This window comes from Chiloscyllium punctatum, chromosome 35 (genome assembly GCF_047496795.1).
Source record: "Chiloscyllium punctatum isolate Juve2018m chromosome 35, sChiPun1.3, whole genome shotgun sequence".
Classification (NCBI taxonomy): Eukaryota; Metazoa; Chordata; class Chondrichthyes; order Orectolobiformes; family Hemiscylliidae; genus Chiloscyllium; species Chiloscyllium punctatum.
This window is the reverse complement of record NC_092773.1, coordinates 8,233,058-8,256,164: the sequence shown is the minus strand read 5'-3', so window position 1 is coordinate 8,256,164 and position 23,107 is coordinate 8,233,058. Positions and strand designations below refer to the sequence as shown.

At 54.7% G+C, this 23,107-nt stretch overlaps 2 protein-coding genes across 2 annotated transcripts; both read left to right on the top strand.

Annotated features, from left to right (window-relative positions):
• The first annotated feature begins 110 nt into the window (after positions 1-110).
• LOC140459612 (beta-4C adrenergic receptor-like) lies at positions 111-1,214 on the top strand. Its single transcript, XM_072553898.1, has one exon. It carries the CDS (start codon positions 159-161, stop codon positions 1,179-1,181), a length of 1,023 nt encoding a protein of 340 aa, XP_072409999.1. The 5' UTR covers positions 111-158; the 3' UTR covers positions 1,182-1,214.
• A 6,857-nt stretch (positions 1,215-8,071) lies between these two features.
• Positions 8,072-22,569, top strand: LOC140459611 (aspartate aminotransferase, cytoplasmic-like). Its single transcript, XM_072553896.1, has 9 exons — positions 8,072-8,308; positions 12,240-12,421; positions 13,311-13,434; positions 14,147-14,259; positions 15,665-15,769; positions 17,699-17,849; positions 18,368-18,533; positions 20,097-20,239; positions 22,303-22,569. Exons 1-9 carry the CDS (start codon positions 8,155-8,157, stop codon positions 22,473-22,475), a joined length of 1,311 nt encoding a protein of 436 aa, XP_072409997.1. The 5' UTR covers positions 8,072-8,154; the 3' UTR covers positions 22,476-22,569.
• The last annotated feature ends 538 nt before the right edge of the window (positions 22,570-23,107 follow it).

Here is a 23,107-nt window from a genome sequence, read left to right as displayed (position 1 = left end):
GAGAGGGAGAGGGAGCTGTGATTCGGACTGGCTCTGCTGACGTGAGGCTATTTAAGGGAGAGCGGGCTCCCAGCTCTCTCACAGACACAGAGAGACAGAGAGAGGAGAGAGGGAGCTGGGGGAATGAGAACAGGCTGGATGTGCTCTTGCAGCCCAGCATGAACAGCTCAGAGAGTGAGCAGGAGCAGGAGCCCCTGGGCTCGGTGCAGTGGTGGCTCCTCGCCCTCCTCTTCACTGCCCTGGTCCTGGGCACGGTGCTGGGCAACCTGCTGGTGATTGTGGCGATCGCCCGCAAGCCGCGGCTGCAGACCGTGCCCAACGTGCTGGTGAGCTCGCTGGCCTGCGCTGACCTGTTGATGGGTTTGCTGGTGGCGCCCCTGGGAGCTGTGCTGGTGCTGCGGGGGAGCTGGCCGCTCGGCTCGCCCGCCTGTGAGCTCTGGAGCTCCCTGGATGTCCTGAGTGTGACGGCGAGCATCGATACCCTGTGTGTGATCGCCGTGGACCGGTACGTGGCAGTCTGCTGTCCCCTGCGTTACCACCGCTTCCTGAGCAAAGGCCGCTGCCGCCTGATGGTGTGTGCGCTGTGGCTGGTCGCTGCTTTGCTCTCCTTCCCCCCCATCATGAACCGCTGGTGGGAAGCGGACGACCCGGCTGCTCAGCGCTGTTACCGGCGGCCGGACTGCTGTGACTTTCTGACCAACCGGACCTACGCGGCAGTGTCCTCCTTGGTCTCCTTCTACCTGCCCCTGGGGGTCATGGTGCTGCTGTACTCCAGGGTGTTCCTGGAGGCCAGCAGGCAGAGCAGGAAAGCGCGGACCTCCTCACGCCGCCGTCCCAGTCACCTCCTCCCAGTGCGGGAACACCGAGCTCTCAAGACCTTGGGGCTGATCATGGGCGCCTTCACCAGCTGCTGGGCTCCCTTCTTCCTGGTGAACATGGCTCACGCACTGGGGTCCCAGCGCCCACCCCGCTGGCTCCTGCTCTGCTCCAACTGGCTGGGCTACATCAACTCGGCACTCAACCCACTTATTTACTGCCGCAGTCCGGACTACAGGCAGGCCTTCCGGGAGCTGCTGCTGCTGCTGCTGCCACCGCCGTCCACCTTCTCCCTGTCCTCCAGGGCCCGAGAGGCAGCCACAGCCCTGCCGCCAGCACACACCACCCAGGGAGCCAGCAGCTGAGCGACAGAGCAAGTAGCCTGCAGGGGGCTGGGGGAGGGGGGGATAATGATAGGGGAGTGGGTGGGTGACACTGCCCGGGGGGGAGAGCACTGTGCCCAGTTCAATGCCACTCCCCATCACACACTTCCCCCCCCCCCTCCATCCCCTGACCAAACTGTGGTGGATAGGGGGTGCAGGAGAGGGTGAGGACCCTCCCAGCCCGGTGGGGTGAGCAGGACAGACTCAGAGACCAGAGAGAGGTGCCCAGGTGCAGCAAGCTGCCAGGGTTGGGGTACAGCAATGGGGGGGGGGGGGGGGGGGGGAGGGTTGGGCAGGGGGGGCAAGAGGGGGTATTGAGGTGGAGGTAGGGTCTAGGCAGGGTATGGGCTGGGGTGAGGGTTGGATAAGACCATGGCCTGCAGCAGGATGCCCTCCAGCCCCCACAGCGCTCTCCCACGCACCCCCCCACTCCCCCCGGGCCCAGGGAAAAGGGGCTGTTGTTTCCTGCACAGAGAGTGGGTGGTGGGAGGTGGACACAAGAACATGCCTTCACCACCAGTGCTCCCTGTCTCCCTCCCCCAACCCCAGCCCTGTCCACTGAGGGGGGAGGGGGTGGGTTTGCTTTGGGACAAGGGACAGAGAGAGAGAATAGGGATTCTGCATTGGGGACAGGGTATATTCAGGGTGGGGGGGGGGGTGAGTGGGCATTATAATGAAGAATTATGAACAGAACACATCGATGGCTCACATCCTTAGCCCTGACCTCCGTTTGAACCCCAGACTGAGACGGAGAGAGACATTAAATCTCACACCCTTTCCAGATCTCCATGGAGAGGGTGCCCATTGGCACGTCGCTGGTCTGGCTGGGACATTACGCACGTAAATAACTTATTTTTTTTAAACAATAATGTCACTCCTGTAAATGTACAACATTAAAGCTATTTTTCCAGTAGTTCTTGGTCAGCTCTGTGTTTCCTCCTGGGGGGGGAGGGGAGTGGGGCAAATAGGAATTGGACAGTGTCCTGTGGGGGAGCTGGGGTAACTGGGTGTAGGTGGGGAGTGGTTTCAGCCGCACCTCAAAAGGGGGCTCAGGGCCACTTGGACACAGTTGGGATGAAAACACTGAAATTGTTCCGCTAACTTGACCTTCCCCTATCCCCCACTCCATCATCAGGATTTGTCCGCAGGGGTTGCTACACCACACACACACTGACTGCCGAGGGAATGAACAATCCCAGCTCTGGGGTTGACTCTCTCTGGGGCCCTGTCGGTGCTGCAGAGTCCTGTCTCAGGACCAGGACTCGCCCCTGCACTCCCACACTCACCTGCAGCTCCAGTCACAGCCTGACCCAATTGAGAGAGCTGCCTCGATGTCCATTCCGAAATCGATGCTCCTCTTAACATTCAAACCAGATCTACTGATACACATCTCCCTGCTTTCATGGTGATAGGTCCTCAGGCAGGACATCCAATATACAGCATCGGCAACAGTGCGGCACTCCCTCAGCACTGCCCCTCCGACAGGGCGGCACCCCCTCAGTACTGACAGTGAGTGAGTGAGGGGGGCAGTGCTGGATATGAGACCTAGTCAGTCACAAACATAGCCTTCTTGCTTTATGCAAGGGGTTCCAGGCAGGGCATGCACCACGTGCCCACTGTTCCTGCCCTGGCTGGCTTATCATCACTACGACCAACCCATCCCCCCCCCCCCCCCCCCACCAACTCCGCAACCTCTCCCCCTTTCACTTGCTCTTCCCACTGTGTTTAGGAGGGGGCACCCTTACCCCCCCCCATCCCCCTCTCAGTTCCAAGAGCTGGTGAGGGATGGGAACAATTGCCTCAGTCTCCTCCGATTATAGGGACGGCGGTTCACACCTTGAGAGGCAAAGGGAACAGCTTCCCAACCCCCAGCCTGAGGACTCTCACACAGACACACACACACACACACACACACACACACAAACTCCTCCCCCAGCCCCAAGCACCCTCGGTCAATCTCCCTGCACACCCTCCGACGGTCTGAGTCCGTGGGGCATCCCTCACTGTAACTGTCCCAGGAACCTCACTACGATGACCAGCAACACATTCCATCCCAGGACGCCACCTCTCTGTCCCTGGGAAGCACCCCATTTCACTCTCCCCTCCCCCAGCACATTACCAATGGGACAATTTGCCTGAATCCCTCTCTCCATGGGGGAAGTCTCTCAGCCCCACAAACACCTCGAAGGGGGATCCCAAACCCGAGCCAACATGCACAGACCAATCCCAGGCAGCCTGGAGGATGGAGCAGGGAAGCTGCTGGTGGGAGGGGGGGCTGTGGTGGGGTTGGATGAACCATCTGTCCTTCTGTGTCCTTGCAGCAACAATGGCTCAGCTCCTTCACTGCCCCTCTCTCCCTGCACAGTGACAAGCCAAACACACATGTACCCAGAGCCCTGCTAAACACCACGACTGAACAGTGCTTCCAACAGAGCCCAAACAATGTCCGGGCTGGTTTCCAAGACCTGTCCGATCCTGTCCTCAGGGATGGGGAACACAATCAGTGATTTCACACTGGGAGACCCATACTCACAAAGTGTTATTGTGAAAACAATTCAACTGGGCAGCCACTGTCTGCTGGGTTTGTCAGTGTGCCTGAGCTCATCTGTGTGTCTGTGTGTGTGTGTGAGTGAGTGACAGAGAGAGAGTGTATGTGTTATTGTGTGGCTATGGCTATATCTGTGTGCACACACACCTATGTGTACATGCGTGCCCACCCGTGTGTGTGTGTGTGTAAGAGAGTGAGTGTGCGAGAGAGAGAGAGTGTGTGAGGGAGAGAGAGAGTGGGCATGAGAGAGGGTGTGAGAGAGAGAGGGGATGAGAGAGAGTGAGAGAGAGAGGGGATGAGAGTGAGAGAGTGTTCTTTGCCAGGGTTTTGAAAGGCTTGTGTCCAGTCAATGGTCACACCACACTGACAGTTCCTTCAGTGCCCTCGATTCTGCGCTCACTCAGAAATTGCCAGTGAAGAAAAACCTGAAAGCTTGCTCCAAACCTTTCCAATCTTGCCTGCAGATATTACATCCACCTTCAACATACCAACCAAGGGCTGGTTCTATCAACTCCACCCAAGATGTCAGCTTGATCTCTGCACAGTTAATCTGTTGAGTTTCATACAAAGTTTTCTGGGTAAGTGACTGTCCTAAGTGTTTGAAGGACAATAGAAACCAAAGGGGGACGTTGTGAAGTCAGAGAAGACAGCTTCAGTCAATCCCCACTCCCACTCCCTCTCACCCACACCCCCAAAGACACAGCCCGAGAGACATGAACAGCTTCTTGCTCAAATTGTCCCCCGCCCCTCCCCTCTGCTCCTCTCTCCCACAGTCAGGTAGCTTGCTGTCCCAGGTCACATCAGCCTCCCCCATTTCCAAAGCAGTTCATGACACAGAGATCTTGGCATTAAGCTGGCTTCAGCACAGTTGCTTTCACAGAATGCTCCCAAGCCAGATACAGAAGCTTCCTGATGAGCCCTGGGGAGTTCTGCAACTCCACAACATCCCAGTGAACTGGAACCTCACCCTGGAACCGAACCAGAAACCTTCCCTCCAAAGAGTTCTCAGTGTTCACTCTGCCCTGAACCTCCACACCAATTGTGCAGGGAGGGGGAGAAGGGAGATGGAGGGTCAGGGCTATTTCTGTCAGCATGGGTCGGACTTCCTGTCAGATTGGTGACTGTAGCGTAAAGGGTTAAGTTTGACAGAGTCAGGTGTTAAGGAGAGAGTTAGCACGCTCACTGAAAATGTCCTGATATCCTGGGAGCCTTGCTCTCTCAGCCTCCTGGCAATACAGAGACAGGGGAAGGAGTCACTGAGATGGTGGGGTATAACCTCCCTAGACTGGGCATGATCAAAGGCCAGAACCTCGCAGATCAGGGGAATCTAAAACCCATCTGTAAATGTGCAACATCCTCCACCTCTCTCAGTCACCCTGACTATGACAGCAGCAATAACTGTTGGGAAAGAAACCCCAACTGGTTCACTCATGCCACTTAGATGGGGAAATGTACCCTGCTTCCTCAGTTCTCCAGCCCCACAGCAACTTGAAAGGGTTCTGAAAAGATTTACAAGAATGTTGCCAGGATTGGAAGATCTGAGCTACAGGGAGAGGCTGAACAGGCTGGGGCTGTTTTCCCTGGAGTGTCGGAGGCTGAGGGGTAACCTTATAGAGGTTTACAAAATTATGAGGGGCATGGATAGGATAAATAGGCAAAGTCTTTTCCCTGGCATGGGGGAGTCCAGAACTAGAGGGTATAGGTTCAGGGTGAGAAGGGAAAGATATAAAAGGGACCTGAGGGGTAACTTTTTCCCACAGAGGGTGGTACGTGTATGGAATGAGCTGCCAGAGGAAGTGGTGGAGGCTGGGACAATTACAGCATTTTAAAGGTATCTGGATGGGTATATGAATAGGAAAGGGTTTGGAGGGATATGGGCCAAGTGCTGGCAAATGGGACTAGATTAATTTTGGAAATCTGGGCAGCATGGATGGGTTGGACCAAAGGGTCTGTTTCCATGCTGTACATCACTGTGACATTGTGTGTATATTGTTTGTCTGTGTGTTCTGAGTACCGCATACGAGGTCCAAAGAGAACATTTCATATCTTAGTGTCTGAGATGTCCCAGTGAGGAGAGACACTCTTCCCTGAGTGTGTCTGAATGACAGTGGGAGAGTGTGTCTGGGAGACGGTCCCTCTGACAGAGTGGCACTCCCTCAGCACTAACTGCTCAAGAAACGGGCACAGCAGTAGCAGCATGAACATTTCTCCCAGTGCCTGGGTGTGTTATGTTTCTGTCCGAAAACCATCAATCACATTGTGTCACCCCCTCTCACACCCAAAGATAAAAATCTCTGACTCTCTCTGATCGGATCCTGCTGCTATCTGACACCACCTTGTGGGCAGAAGAACAGTGAACACTGCTTTCTGCAATTCTGTATCCACAGCACAGGGGTTCACCACAGCTTGAAAAACTCAGGCCTGGGTGGTTCCTCACTCCCCTGGGCAGACACAACAACTCTCAATCAATCCATCTCTCCCTGAGCCAGCCCATCACTCCGGAATCAGTAACGGGAACACGGGGGAGAAAAAGAGAAGGAACAGTCTCCACACTCCCAGCTCCGAAGGGAGAAGGTGAGAGAGTGTGAAATGGGGACAGAAACATCTTGGTGAACAGTGACTCGTGCTGACGACTCAGAGATAACCAACAGCACTCCCTGCGACAGTGTGTACCCACACAGCATGGGCACAGACTCAGAGATTATATAGCATCACGGGCAAACCCACATCAAAACACCCACACCAGGCACCTGGCTCAAATCTCCAGGTCTGTGCACTTCTGAACTGGCAGAGAGCGGCAGTGGGGGAGAAAGGGGAGAGAGGGGTCAGGGAGCCTGGGGGGGCTGGGAGCAAGGGGGGGGGCCAGGGCATTCAAGGAAGATGGAGCTCGGGGAAGGGTGTGGAGGAAGGGAATCCCAGAGGTCAGGGCACATGGGCTGCCCCTCAACATAGCGAACACACAATAGATCGAATGAACAGGCTGTGTTACCTGTGGAGAGGGGAACTCCTGGTCAGCAGTACGCATGACCCACTCTGGGATTGGTGCAACCTCATTGTCTCCCTGGGCTGGAACGATTCATCAGAAAGCAGTCAGCCAGTCACCTACAGAGAATCAACAACACCATCACACACTCCGATAGAGAAAACAGACAGACGGCATCTCTGCACTGACACTGCCGATGGAGGGGGAGGGGGGAAGGAGGGCCAATCACTCACTGCTCTGTGATGGCCACTGCACCTGGGCTGCAGTAGTCCACTGCACCAGCAGGAGGCGGTGATGTGCTGGCGTCAAATCAGCAACAATGGGCCGGGGCACTTTTGATGGCGATGGGAGCAGCGTTTGTAACTGCCTGGAACACTCCACGTCGATCAGAGGCAGGTCAGGAGGAGGCCAGAGAGTCTGTGCCAATTCCCCAGAGGAACCCATGTGGATGTGGGAAGGACACCGGGACTGAGCGACCAGGCCTGGCTGGGCCCAGAGTCTGGTGGTGGGACCAGGCCAAGGTGCGACTGACCCGGTTCAGCTCAGAGTCAGGCCTTTTACCTGGACCCCAGACTCACTTCCTGCCCTGCAAGCCCACAGCCTCCCCACCAGGGGGGGGAATAACATGACCAAGGGATCAACATCAGACCCAGCCACTTCCAATGATGCCTCGGTAGAAGGAGCAGAGTGTTCCCCATCCAACACACAGAGACAGAGGCATGTCGGATTGCTGGGGTAAGGGGGACAGAGTGAGGTGGGGAGGGGGGGGTGGAATGACAGGACTAAACCAGAAACAGCCTCCTCCCTGGGACTCAAAGCTATACACCTTCACAAAGATGATCACAACTGTTGCTGAGAACCCAGCAGGAACTCACATCTCAAGGACACCCTGAGACAGTGAAGCCAATCGGTCCCTCTAGTATCCTGGACAGATGGTAGTGCTGAGGAAACACCCTCCCCACCTTCCTCTCTCCTCACCCACACCCCACCCTTACTACTACAACAACTGGCAGAGACAGTCAAACACAGAAAACTGAAATGGGGGATGAAGCGCAACCAATGGGAGTTGGAGATTGGGGAAGGTCAGTGGGGGTGAACCAGGCTGGTGGAGGGGGCTGGGGAAGCTAGCCAATGGGAGGCTGAGGCTTGGGTTTGGGCAGGATGGGGGCGGAGCATGGGTCAGCCAATCAGAGTGTGAGGGTGTGAAAGGGGGCAGGGCCAAGGGCAGCCAGTGGGAGAGGGTGCTTTGGTGAGGGAAGCTCAAGGAGGAAGCCTTTGGACTGGGAGAGGGACAGACTGAGACAGGGAGTCTGCCTCTCCCCCCCACCCAATCCAGGGACCAGCCACACTCTGGGGCTGAGTTTCAAAGGTGCCAGGCCCTGAGCCTGGCTCCACTCTCTGGTTCTTGTTTGTTTACAGTTACCATGGAGATCACTCCAAAAAGCCAGTGTGTCAACAGAACAGCTTCCCTGTCGGTGTTCCAGGAAACTCCCCTGCGCCTTATGTCCCGCCAGCGGGTCTACAATGATGAATACAACAGGGACCCCAACCCTGAGAAGATGTACCTGGGCTCGCGGGGTGAGTGAGTGAGGGAGGGAGTGGGCTGGGTGGGGGAGTGACAGAGCCCAAACCTGTAAGGCCAGCAGCAGGAGGGGAAGGGTCACTGATATTTTCACAAACTTCACACCATTCAGCAGCTCAAAACCGAGGCTGTTTCAGAGGCTACCCGTCCTGCTCTATACCCCGGGGGGGGGGGGCAGCTGTGAGAAACCAGACAGTCTGATGGGGCAGAATAAGATATCATTGCTTACACGGTGCTCCTTCAGCACTGACCCTCCGACAGTGCCCACTCCCTCAGTACTGACCCTCCGACAGTGCCCACTCCCTCAGTACTGACCCTCCGACAGTGCAGTACTCCCTCAGCACTGACCCTCTGACAGTGCCCACTCCCTCAGCACTGACCCTCTGACAGTGCCCACTCCCTCAGCACTGACCCTCTGACAGTACCCACTCCCTCAGTACTGACCCTCTGACAGTGCAGTACTCCCTCAGCACTGACCCTCCGACAGTGCCCACTCCCTCAGCACTGACCCTCTGACAGTGCCCACTCCCTCAGCACTGACCCTCTGACAGTGCCCACTCCCTCAGCACTGACCCTCCGACAGTGCAGCACTCCCTCAGTACTGACCCTCCGACAGTGCAGCACTCCCTCAGTACTGACCCTCCGACAGTGCAGCACTCCCTCAGTACTGACCCTCCGACAGTGCACTCCCTCAGCACTGACCCTCTGACAGTGCAGCACTCCCTCAGCACTGACCCTCCAACAGTGCAGCACTCCCTCAGTACTGACCCTCTGACAGTGCCCACTCCCTCAGCACTGACCCTCTGACAGTGCAGCACTCCCTCAGGACTGACTGTCATTGAGTTCCTCCTGTGTCAGAGGTGTCCAGTCTGTGTGTCTCCTCCTGGTGTTTATATTTCTGACCCCACTTCCCTGCTGTCGCTTCGACCTTGCTGCCCCCTTTAATGTTCCCCCCCTCCCTCTTTCTCAATACCACCTCTTCCCCCCACCCCCACCCTCACCGCTCTCTGTTGAAGGAAGTCCTTCTGAATTGATCTGTCCCCCTCCTCCTTACCCCAGAGAGAGGATGGATCGTTGCCTCCCCACCTCTCCAGAGAGGGCAAGCTGGAGGTCTACTGGGATGGAGGCAGGGGGTCTGTGTCAACTGAGTAGGGGGCTTCACCCCCAGCCCCTGGGAGGGCTTACAGTGCCCACAGTGTGGGGGGGGGGGTAAGCTGCCCATGGTTTGGGAGTGCCCACTCAGGACGATGGCGGCGTGGGGGGGGGGTGTTGTTGGGGGAGACCTGGAAATGCAGCCAGCCCTGGTGAGGGTGGGCAGGGGTGAGGGGGGAGGTTTGAGTGGACGGCTGGTACCCCAGAGCACTCAGACACACTATGGGCACCAGTGGGGTGGCATCACTGCTTGGCATCTCTGGGGCAGGAGGGCAGGAAATGTATCGGGGAAGTGTGGGTTTCTTCAAAGCCTCCACGCCTCGGAGTTATTGACAGAAAGGAGAGAGGTGTGGCTCACTGCTGTGTCCCTCTGTCTGAGCCGGGCTGGACTCTTCACACCATCAACTGCACTTCCATTCAGAGCAACATACAGCACAGAAACAGACCCTTCGGTCCAACCCGTCCATGCTAACCAGATATCCCAACCCAATCTAGTCCCACCTGCCAGCACCCAGCCCATATCTCTCCAAACCCTTCCCTATTCATATACCCATCCAAATGCCTCTTAAATGTTGCAATTGTACCAGCCTCCACCACATCCTCTGGCAGATCATTCCTGACACGTACCATCCTCTGGGTGAAAAAGTTGCCCCTTAAGTCTCTTTTATATCTTTCCCCTCTCACCCTAAACCTATGCCCTCTAGTTCTGGCCTCCCTGACCCCAGGGAAAAGACCTTGTCTATTTACCCTATCCATGCCCCTCATGATTTTATAAACCTCTATAAGGTCACCCCTAAGCCTCCGATGCTCCAGGGAAAACAGCCCCAGCCTGTTCAGCCCCTCCCTGTAGCTCAAATCCTCCAACCCTGGCAACATCCTTGAAAATCTTTTCTGAACCCTTTCAAGTTTCACAACATCTTTCCGATAGGAAGGAGACCAGAATTGCACGCAATATTCCAACAGTGGCCTAACCAATGTCCTGTACAGCTGCAACATGACCTCCCAACTCCTGTACTCAATGATCTGACCGATAAAGGAAAGCATACCAAACGCCTTCTTCACTATCCTATCTACCTGCGACTCCACTTTCAAGGAGCTATGAACCTGCACTCCAAGGTCTCTTTGTTCAGCAACACTCCCTAGGACCTTACCATTAACTGTATAAATCCTGCTAAGATTTGCCTTTCCCAAAATTCAGCACCTCACATTTATCTGAATTAAACTCCATCTGCCATTCCTCAGCCCATTGTTCCAATCCTTCGGACGAGTTCAGAATCTCTTTCTGTGCAATACTGACAAAATGAGACAGTGGTTCTTGGGTGTGGGTCATCAAGCATACTGGTGAATGAATCCAGGTGGGGAACAGCTCAGTTCACACACACACTTGGTCCACAGTTGGGATTGGATTTTAACTTTGCTTGGTATGTTGTCAGAAGGCAAACTGAACAGAACATCTGCACCTGGTGCCTGTCCCCTGGGTTCAGGGGGATGACCATTGTCCGTTCACAGTGCTGCACGGCCCTGTGCGTGGGCATGGACACAGCTTCACCTGCCTGTTCGGAAAGCCTTCTCTTCCTCTCAGTCCTCCTGTTAGCCCTCGTCCCACACTCCCCCACCTCCCCATCCTGTCAACCTGCAGCTCTCACTTCATGGGAGGCAGGACTGAGAAGATTTACTTGGCTGGTCCGTGCTGTGGAGGGATTGTCTTTGCAGCAAATGTTAACCAGGTTGGGATTGGACTCGAGGCAGGACAGGCGATCTGATTGAAGGGGTTGGATGGGGTCAATGCTGAGGAGATGATCCCCCCACTCCCCCGTCCTGGGAGAGTTCAGGAGCAGAGTGCACACTCTCAGAATAAAGGGGCACCAACTGCAGACTGGGATGAGGAGGAATTGCCTCTCTCACACAGTGGAGGGTCTTTGGGGAACTCCTTGCCACAGAGAGGTGTCAGGGCAGAGCACTTGCGTACATTTTAGGCAGAGAAAGAGAGAGAGAGAGAGGTCCTCACTCAATCGGGGAGAGGGGATTCAAAGATTGATAGATTGTTGATCAGTTCAGGGAGTGGAGGGTAAAGGGAAAAGGGAGGAACGTGAACACAAGCAAAATTGGATATGCCATGATGTGACGCAAGTCAAGGTTTGAGTGGTGCTGGAAAAGCACAGCAAGTCTGGCCGCATCCAAGGGGCAGGAACATCGACGTTACAGGCAAAAGCCCTTCATCAGGAATGAGGAATGGCCGAAACGTTGACTTTCCTGCTCCTCGGATGCTGCCTGACCTGCTGTGCTTTTCCAGCACCACTCGAATCTCCAGCATCTGCCATGATGCTATTGATTGGCAGAGCAGGACTGGGGACTGAATGGCCTCATCCTGTTGCCATTTCTTGCGGACTTATCCGTCAGGCTCTTCAATCAGATCATCCCTCACTATCCGGGAATCCAACAGATGTTAGCCAAGTCTGCTCACTCTATCCCTGGAAAGGTAATGAGGACAGACTGCACAGAGGCCTTCCTGAGGTCTTTGGTGGATGGAAATCGTGGGGAAGGGGAAGGGGAAAGCAGCAGGAGATAGGGTAGGGTTTGTGCAGGGATAATGGACTCCAGGACATTGAGCAGGACAACCATTGTGTGATAGTTGCCCCCCCTCCCAGCCAGCCACTACACCAATGGGGTGACTTGACCACTGTATGCCCAGAGAGCACAGTGCGTCTTACTCAGAGCTGGAGGAGTGGCAGTCAGGTGGAGAGACTGACTCCACACTGTGGCTGTTGTTTGCAGAGTACTTTGCCGAGGACGGAGAGGTGTGGACGCTGCCCGTGGTCAGGAAGGTTCACAGGCAGATCCTAAACGACCCGACACTCTGCCATGATGACACATCAGTGCTGGGGCAGTCGGAGTTTAACAGGGCATCGACAGCCCTCATCCTGGGCAGTGAGAGCATTGCTATCGTGGAGAAGAGGGTGAGTCTTTGGGGGATGGGGGGGTAGGGTGGGGGAAGAGGGGTGCTGGTGGGTTTCAACCCCATCGGCAGTCACTGTGGTGGGCATGAGCAGGGCTGGTCTCCCTGGCTCTGGGTGAGGCCATACTGAACATGGACCCATGCCCAACGTCCCAGAGATATGGGTCACCTCACTGCTCTCCCACCCGCAGGGGGATCCTGACTGGGTTCTCAATCTGCTTCGCACGGCATGGGGGTCAGCACAGAGGTCAAAACAGGTCACCCTGTGTCCCAGTGTTCCACACCATCAGCAGCTACGGGTCAGGGACTCTGCTGGAGGGACCACATCTGGGCGCCATTCCAGTGCAGGTGTGGTGGGCACTGCTGGGGTGTTCTCACTACTTCACACGGTCTGCCCCTGGGGCACGGGTAAACAGGGCTCAGTGTGGAAGCACCTCATCCACACTGGGCAGAGGCGGGGGCGGGGGGGGGGGGGGGGGTAGGGTGGGGTGGAGGGGGGGGGTAGAGTGGGATGGAGGGTGGGGGCACAGTGCTCACCCCTTGGCCCTCCCCAGCCCCTGCAGGGCACATGGACCTCCATGATGGGGAAGACAATAGACAATAGGTGCAGGAGTAGGCCATTCTGCCCTTCGAGCCAGCACCACCATTCAATATGATCGTGGCTGATCATCCTTAATCAGTATCCTGTTCCTGTCTTATCTCCATAACCCTTGACTCCACTATCCTTGAGAGCTCTATCCAACTTTTTCTTAAATAGGGGTTGGGGGAAGGTTGTGGGGGAGGGAGGGAGTGTCGCTCTGGGATATACGAAGAGTCCTCTGCTGACCGATGCCAATCCCCACCCCCCCACCCTCTCTCTCTCTCTCTCTCTCTCTCTCCCCCACCCCCAGGCCGACAGTATCCAGGTCCCCGGAGGAAACGGAGCTCTGTTCATGGCCGCGCAGTTTCTCAAGCGATGGTTCACCATTACTGACCCCTCATCTCCTGCTGTCTACATCTCGGAGCCCTGCTGGGGTGAGTCATCCTGTCCCCCCCACCTCCCACCTCCGCCGCCAACTGCTGTGCACATTGTCAATGTGCCCACCTCAACCACTTCCACTGGCAGCTCATTCCATATCCGTACCATCCTCTGTGTAAAAGCATTACCCCTCAGGTTCCCTTTTTATTCTTTCCCCTCTAACCTCAAACTGACCTCCTCTAGTCCTCAATACCCATACCCCCCAACCCCGGGGAAAACACTGAGTGCATTCACCCTATCCATGCCTCTCACAATCTTCTACACCTCTATAAAGGTCTTCCCCCCTCAGTCTCTGAATAAAAATGTCCGAGCTTGTTCAACCTCTTCCGACAACTCAGACCCTTGAGTCCAGGCAACATCCGGGGAAATTTCCTCTGCACTTTTCGCAGTTTAATAACATCCTTCCCATAACAGGGTAACACACTGAGTCGCACCCGATCCTGCACAGACACAGACACATTTCTGCCCCCACTGGAGTCTTGCTGTGCACACACCCCACACATAACATCTCCCACAACAATCCCACTCCCAAACCAAACAGTGGTACTCTGGCCTGTGGAGAGTGGTCCCAGGGTCATGGTAGGCTGGTGCCCAGAGAGGGGTGTTCCTGTGGTGGGGGCTGACCAGACAGAGACCCCTTCAGGATCAGTGGTCCCCAGGTGGGAATAACCTCTCTCTCTCTGTCTGTCTGCTCGTGTTCCCTGGCAGAGACACACGTGTTCACCTTCCAAGGAGCTGGCTTCAGTGATATCCGCCGTTATCTTTACTGGGATCACGAAAAGCTGTGCCTGGCCATCCCACAGTGGCTGGAGGACATGGAGGTACCAGATTCCTGCTCGGGCCGGTCACCGAGATGGGAGGCTGGGGAGATGGGGCAGACTGGTGACCACACACACACACACACACACACACACACAGACCCAATGACAGGCAACAAGGCTGGAGAATGGGACATTTAATCAAACAGAGAACACAAAGTCACACAACACGGAAACAGACCATTCGAACATAATCCCAAACTAACTTCATCTGACCAATATTCCTCTAAACCCTTCCCATTCATGTCCTGATCCAAATGTCTTTTCAACGTTGTAATTATAACCACATCCAGCACGTCCTCAGGTAGTTCAGTACACACGTGATCCAGCCTTGGTCTCAAACACTCTCCCCCCTTGTCTTTTTTTAAATGTCTGTCCTCTCACCTTCAAAATATGCCCCCCTTGTCTTCCAATCCCACATGATGGTGAAAAGAAACCTATTTTCAAACTCTACCTGTACTCCTCTCGCTTTTACCAACCCCCCCCCAACCCCGAGGGTCACCCCTCAACATCTGACCCTCCAGTGAAAAATGTCCCAGCCTATTCTGCCTCTTCTTACAGCTCAATCCCTGGCAATATCCTGGTCTCTCTCTTCTGAACCCTCTCCAGTTGAATAATATCCTTCCCAAAGCAGGGTGACTGCACCCAGTTCTCCAGTCGAGACCTTATTAACCTCCTGTACAAACTCACCATAACATCCCAACAACCAGGGAGTGCAGAGAGTGGGTCAGGAAAGGAGCAGTAAGACAGAGATGTAAGAAGGTTTCCCTGTTAAAACCGAAACCCTCATCACAGGCAGCGTTTAATGGCTCCCTTAGTGTGTGACAAACCTGGTCAGTGCCTCCTTACGATGTTAAATACCAGCCCTAACTGGCGAGTCAGCCCCCCTGGACCCATGAGGCAGTGGGCACTTCCTCGACGCCCCTGACCACGCTGCTTCCGGCACCTTCCATCAACTCGCTGCCCACCCTGGCCCACTTCCCCAGCCCCCTCACCCTCTTTCCCCCACCCCCGCCCCAGTGCAGCGTCAGCATCTCCCTCCACGGCCTGTCAACCTCGTGTTCCCACCTCAGGGCCTTCCCCCTACCCACCCCAACCCAACCCAACCCAGCGTGGACCAGCCCCCACCCAACACAACCCCAACTCAGCGTGGACTGGCCGCAAGGCATCGGGAAAGGCCGGTGACCAGGAGGGGGAAAGGCTCAAGGTTTTGGGTGGGAGATGCTGGGAGGAGGGGGATGGGAGAGGAGATGAACCCCCTTCCTTTCCCCATTCTGATGAGGGTGGGGGAGGGGGAGACGGGTGCAGGAAGGAAGATGGGTGACCCGTCCCGAGACGTTAATTCAGGGAGGGGAGAGTGGTGGTGATTTAGTCGACATCTCTCTCTCTGTCTCTGTGCTCCTTCCAGAACGCTCCGGAATATTCCATCATCGTGCTGCAAGTGGCAGCTCATTGGCCGACAGCCATGGATCCAACCCCCGCCGAGTGGAGGCAGATCGCAGAGGTCATGAAGGTGAGGGACCAGGGGTCAGGGGTGACACCCCCTTCCAAAGCCACCCTCCGGCTCCCACTCAACCACGGGAGGGTGGGGAGATGCCAACAGGGAGGGCATGGCCAAGGTGGGGGCAGGGGGCATTATCATGAGCGGAGACCCAGTGGAGCTAGGATGGAATCCCAACCCAGCCGATGGTGGGATAGGAATTCCATGGAAAATCCCATGATGACCATGGTAGAAGAACCACCATCAGGTTCACTATTGTCTCCCCCCCCCCCCCCGGGAAAGGGGACAACTATCCTGAACGGGAATGGCCTCCATGTAACTCCAGACCCACAGCAACGTGTTCAGCTCTCCAACAGGGCCCAAAACTGTGCACAATACTCCAATTGTGGTCTGACTTTACACCGCCTCAGAAGTAAATCCCTGCTTTTAGGTTCAAGTCCCCTCCCCTCCGAGGTTAAAGCCCACCTTGAGCCTGGTGTGTGTCGATCTGGGTGATGAATGGCCAGTAAATGCTCGCCCCGTCAGTGACACCCACCTCCAGTGAACAAAGGGGAAAGAGAGAGGGTACCAGACGGTCACGGAAAAGACACGATACACAGGTCCCCTCGTCTCTCATCCATCTAATACACACAAATGTTCAGTTGTTCTCCAAGCCTTGCTGTGAAGGGGTTCCCTCAGCAGCTTTACAGTACCTCCTCTCAGAGATTTAGCATGAACTGTCTGTTGGAGGAGCTGGTTAGTGTGAAGTCAGCGTGTTTGACTACAGCCCAGACCGAGTGGCTGTTCCTGAGGGGATAGCAGGACCTTTAACCTCCAGACCATTGCACCCACAGACAGCACAGGAAAATGAGGCCATCCGATCATGGCTGGTATTGTTTCCCAGGCCTGTTCTCTGGCCTTCCCCCTGGAACCCTCGAACCCTCCCTCTCTCTCAAACACAGGCAGTGACCTCCAGGCCTTCTGTGGTGCTGAGTTCCAGAGATGGAACCCAGCTGGTGGTTGAAGGAATTCCTCCACACCTCAGTTCCCAAGGACTGTCCCTGCCCCTGGAATTCACAGGCTCCTGGTCTCTACTCTCTCCACACTCAGTCCAGGTCACTCACTGAGCTAAGCAGTTACCTCACCGTTACCACAATAACCCGTTTGCTTTGTTCCAGTTGTATTGTAGTTACTTCTTGAAGAGTGAATACTCCCCAAGCCCCCTCCATAAGACCAGAAGACAAAGGAGCAGAAATGAGGCCATTCAGCCCACTGACTCTGCTCCACCATTCAATCATGGCTGATAAGTTTCTCAAGCCCTTTCTCTCCATTAACCCTTCATCCCCTATCACCGATTGATCTCCGTCTTAAATATACTCAATGACCTGGCCCTCCACAGCCTTCTGTGACAGTGAATCCCATCGATCCCCCACTCTCTGGCTGAAGAAGTTTCTCCTTATCTCTGTTCTAAAGAGTCTTCCCTTTCCGCTAAGGCTGTGCCCTCATGTCAGAGTCTCTCCCACCAACGGAAACATCTTCCCAACATCCACTTTGTCCAGGCCATTCAGGATTCTCTATGTTTGAAATTTGATCCCCCACATCCAAGAGGGATGAGGAATGGGGGACGGTTGTGGAATTGGAGATGATGCTGGATTCAGAGGCCACGGGGTGTGAGAAAGGGGGGGGGGGGGGGGGGCGGGGCGGGGCGGTTGGAGCAGGCATGGCCGGGTTGATGTATAGAGGGACAAAGGGAGACGTTCACTGCCCGGTCTCTCGGAGGCGGGATGGTGTGTGAGGCAGGCTGACGGAGAAACCCTTCCAGTGCACCAAGACAGTCCCCTGTCCCTCTGGAACGGGAATGCCGGCCCCCCTGTTTCCAGGTGACAGGATTTTCCAGGTAGGATTGGAGGAGGATTCACCTCCATCGACCGTCACTGAATGAGTATCTCCTTCTGTTTGCAGAGAAAGAGACTGTTCCCTTTCTTCTTTGTAACGGCCCAAGGCCTCGCAACTGGAGACCTGAATAAGGATGCATTTCCCGTCCGGCACTTTGTGACTGAACGCTTTGAGCTTCTCTGTGCCCAGTCCTACTCCAAGAACTTTGGGCTGTGCGGTGAGTGGGCAGGGAGCGGCCTCCCAGGACTGAGACTTTCCCCAACCCCAGGGAGATTGGGGGTGGGTGGGTGGGTGGGGGGGGGGGGGGGGGGGAAGGGGGAAGGGGGGTGTGCAGATGGGCCTGTGGTAACTGGACTTGGTACAAGGTCAAGCGCAGGCCCCTGAACGTTTGATGAGCTGAACTTTCCGGAAGGTCAGCGAGCGATGGAATCAGGTGGGGCCCTGGGAAGCGCTCTCTGGATTGGGGAAGATTACGTGTCCCCTTCTGACCTGGAGGCCCCCCTGAGCAGGGGCACAGAGCAACTATCAGCAGAGAGAGAGAGAGAGAGAGAGAGAGAGAGAGAGAGAGAGAGAGAGAGAGAGAGAGAGAGAGAGAGAGAATGCTCTCTGGGAGTGGAGAACATTCTGGAAAGCTGCTCTCAGAGATCCTCTGGGGGAGGGGGGGCAGACAGTAACCGATGAATTATTGGGATGGGGGTGAGCCATTTCACCGGGTCTCTTCGCCCCTGTTCCCAGGTGAACGAGTGGGAAGCCTGACTATCGTATCCCGGGATAATCCAAGCCTCATACGGATCCGTTCACAGTTGATGTTAGCAGCAAGGTGCACTTGGTCAACTCCCCCCCACCTGGGTGCTCGCATTGTGGCGACCATCCTCAATAACCCCGCCTTCTTCGCTGAGTGGTGAGTACTGCCCTGCTCCCTGTCTCTCACTCTGGGATCTTCCTGTGCGCACACCGTCCAGGCGCTGCTGCATCAGGCTGGGTCCTCCCCCTCCCCACCTCCTCCCCCTGCACCCCCACACCGCCATTACTGTGATGGGTAAAGACTGACAGCAGCAAAAGGCCATTCAGCCCTTCAACATGACCCTGGTTGACCATCCAACCCCGTCTGTTCCCACCTGCTCCCCCAGATCCTTCAATCCCCCATCGCTCTAAGATCTGTACCCGACTCCTCGCAACCTTCAATGTTTGGCTTTAATAGAACCCCAAAGAATTGTGGGTGCAGTTCTCCGTTCACACGAAGGGTCCTTGGCCCTGAAACCTTAACACTGAATTCTCTCCATCGATGCTGCGAGACCTGCTGAGCTTTTCCAGCAACTTGTGTCAGTGTTTGGGGTGGATGGCTGAGGGTCTTCACTCTCTCGGTGAAGAGATTTCTCCTCGCCTCAGTCTGAGATGAGCTACTCCGTACCCTCAGGCTGCTGCCCTCATCACAACTTCCTGCCCATCACAGGACACCCCTTCCTCGATTTACCTTCGCCTGGCCTTGGAGAATTTTCTCAGTTTGAACAAGATCTCACGAAGAGGGGTTGAACAAGAACTGTTTAATGGACAGAGTGTTGTAACCTGAGCTGATATGATCACCCACGAAGGCAGAGCTCACCCAAACATCTGGCTTGATAGATCGTGCGTTCTTTTTTGTTTTGGACCGATGCTCTCTCCCTGAGAGATGGACACACAGTCCCGCTTTTAAACAACAAAACAGGAGCTTCTTACGCAAAGCACTAGAGATAAAATACAAGAAGCCAAACTATTTACCCAACTTAATGGGTTGTGAAACACATCGTAAAATATCATCCCATTCATCCAAAACATTCCTTTAAGGATCCCAGAAACAATTGTGTAGGCTCGTCACAAACTGCCCCTTGAGTGTGTGCACACTCTCTTAAACACTGCAACACGTTTCATTTAACCAGGAGTAAGTGAGCACTACAGATGCTGGTGATAGAGTCAAAAAGTATGATGCTGGAAAAGCACAGCAGGTCAGGCAGCACCCCACGAGCAGGAGAGTTGACACTTTGGGCATAAGCTCATCATCAGGAATGATGTCAGTCTCGATGAAGGGCTTATGCCAGAAACATTGACATTTCCTCAAGCTTGCAGACCCTGGAGTTTAAACACTCAGCTTCAAATAGCCTGTTCAGGGCTTTATTCCATCGGTTCGAAACTGCAATTGCCCCTCAACTACTTGCTTGAACCTTTCCCCCTTTTTCTCAGGACCACTGTTTGTCTGTCCTCTCTCGTCCAGGGACCTTTCCAAAACTGCCCCCAAGCTGAGACATAAACAAAATCCCTGAATAGGTGTGTGTCACCGGAGTCGAACTCTGATCCTTTTTCAACAGCCTGAGAAATGGAGACAATGTGTTTGTGCAGGGGTGGACTGTGGGGGGCATGACAAGAGGGAGTGGTTCCTCCAGGTAACAAGAGGCTCTTCCTTCCTTCCTCCCTCTGTGTCCACCCCCAGGCAGGCAAATCTGAGGAGCATGGCAGAGCGGTTGATGTTGGTGAGGGAGAAGTTGGCAGAGGAGCTGCGCACTCTGGGGACCCTCAGGCCACTGAACCACATCAGACGCCAGATCGGACTCTACATGTTCGCCGACTTCAAAGGTGAGGCTCCTGGCATGGCAAGATCCCACAAGGCCCTCCCTCCCAAGCAGCTGCGGCAAGTGGACCCCAGGGGGTGCCATTCAGGGGATTGATGGGGCACTGGCTGGACCAGGGGTTGCCGGTAATTTCCAAGCCGTGGCTTTCGGATCACCACAGGGATCAGGAAGCCAGTGGGAACAGCCCTCGGGATCCGGGATGGAAAGCCTCAGCAGATCAGAGCATCTCGCTGTCCCACACCAATGGGTCACATTGGGAGGCACTGGCCCAGGCTCGTGTTCTCGGAGTCTGGGTTTGAATCCCACCCCAGCACCTGGCGAAATCTTAATTCAACACCAACAAAAACTCATCCAAAGATGACCGTGATTCCCTTACTGGGAAATCCCCATCTGAATCACGAATGTCCCTCAGGGAAGGAAACTGCCATCCTGACCTGGTCAGTCCTACACGTGACTCCAGACCCATAGCAATGGGGTTGATGCTCAGCTGCCCCCTGAGTAATTAGGGATGGGTAATAAATGCTGACCCAACCAGCGATGCCAACATCCCGTGAGGGAAGGCTTTTTAAAAATAAAACTCCGTTCCCAATACGGCCAATCACTTGCTGACCCTCCATTTGAAAACAGCAAGATCCATCAAGCAGGTTCTTTATTAATGAAGAGGTGCTGGCCATTCAGCCCATTGAGTGTGTCTGGACAGCGAACATGGTCCTGACCGGTGGGACAGTACAATGCATCTTCTCCATCCCCCTACACCAATCCTGACAATCAGAAATCTAACAATCTCAACCTTAAACACAGCGAGTTTCCCCAGCCCTCCACCAGAGAGACTTTAAAAGTTTACAACCGTCCCATCAACAAACCTGTCTCTTCTTCTCAGACTCAGGACCGCTCCCCTGACCTTCCTTTGGGTTCCAGATGCCCACCTTAGCTGAGATCTCCAAGAGAAGGAAACCAGAACTGCAGACGGTGCTCTCAGTGTGGTCTGTCCGAGCTCCTTCCAAAGTGACCCACATCTGTGCTGACTGTGCCTTACCACCTCATTGACACCTGAGTGTCTGATCATCACATCCTTAACAGTAACCTCCTGCATTTGTTTGGCGACTGATATTTGGCGAACCAATCAGAAGGTCCAGGGTTTCTCTCTCTCTCTCTCTCTCTCTCTCTCTCTCTCTCTCTCTCTCTCACACTCACTCACTCTCTTTATTAAAGAGTGGGGCGATATATACCACGTTTGTGTAGACCATCAATTCCTGAGAAATCTGCAACTTTCACTCCCAAACATTTCTTCGGTACAACCTGCTGACTCCTGCTAATTTCCTTCAACAACTCATTCTTCACAGCCACTTGGATCTCTCGACCTGGGAGATGCTTTGTCTATCCTTCAGTGACAGACAAAGCTTCTATCCCATTCCTCTGTCCCTGTCATAAGTTCCTATTAAGATAAATGAACATGCACAATTAATGTTAACGTGTCCCTTCTCTGTACCTGCAGAAGCTTTTACAGTCTGTTTTGATGTTTCCTTTTGCTCAGTTGCATTCTTGTTGTATCGTCACTTTCTTTCCCCAGTGCCCTGGTCCGACTCGCCTGCATTCTAAAAGCATCCCAATCTTCAGGTCAACCATTATCTCTGCCAACTTTATGCTTTTTGTTTTAATCCTTCACAGTCCTCAACTCAATTTGTCAGCCTCGGTCGACAGCGGACTGGCAGCGAGCCGGCAGCAATGTGAAGGGCTGACGGGCCTCAGACTGTGCCAACATGATTCTCGATCTCGACAAAGACACACCTCTTCAGCCCTCTCCTGAAAGGCTGACGCTCCCATCTCCCCCACCCCAGCTCCTCGGTTCTACAGACTGCCCAGCCTCACTGCTCTAGCTCTCACTCTGCCTGAACCATTGATCACCATGGCTACTTTCCCCACGAGCTATACTTGCCCAGCTCCCCCAAAGCGAGCCCCTCCAGGTGTGTGTGAGTCTGTGTATGTGTGAGAGAGAGAAGAGAGAGAGAGAGAGCACGCATGAGATCCCAGCTGTCACTCACTCAGTTCTTTGTGTCTTCCCAATAGATTCCGAGATCATGTACTTGAAGAAGAGGAGACATATTTACCTGACGTCCATTGGCCAGATCAACATGAGCCTGATGAACAGCCAGAACCTCTCCTACGTAGCCCGGTGCATCAGTGAGGCTGTTCAGTCAGGTCTCGCAACCTCCGAGACAGCGCAGCCAGCAGAGCTGTAACTGCAGGCCGCTCTGCCCGTCCGGCAGCCCCTATCCCTCACTTCCTGTTCCCCGTGCAGTGCAACAAGGGGGCAGGTTTGTCACGAGGGGTCCAGTTTCCTGTGTAAAATTTGAATGTGAATAAAACACAGGGAGATTTAGAGAGAGGCTCCAGTCTGCTGTGGGGGAGCCAACTGCAGTCAGGAGGAACAGCAGAGTCCATGATGGGGGCTGGGGGTGGGGACCACAGCAAGTCCAGAGCTCAGCCCCTGCAGTTTTCACCTATTCCAGTGTGTACCAGAGAAGGCACACACACACACACACACACACACACACGTGTCTGTCCAACAAGGGACGGAGGGTCCACAGTTGGAACTGTTCCCACTCCACGCTGCAGACTTCCACTGCGGTTGCAGGAATGAATCTGGACCTAGAGAAGGTGTTCGCTCCTTAGGTGGGATGTTGGCTGATCTGAAATGATTTTGTCTTCCCCTGTCTCCACCATCACGTACTCACAGATGGGAATATCCCGAGACCCAGGCTACAGTCGGCACCCTTCCCCTCCTGACACATCCTTCTGGGATGCGGGGCTGGCCGTATTGAACACAGATGCACCAGAAAATACAGCAAGTGCTTCCACAACAGGGTGCACT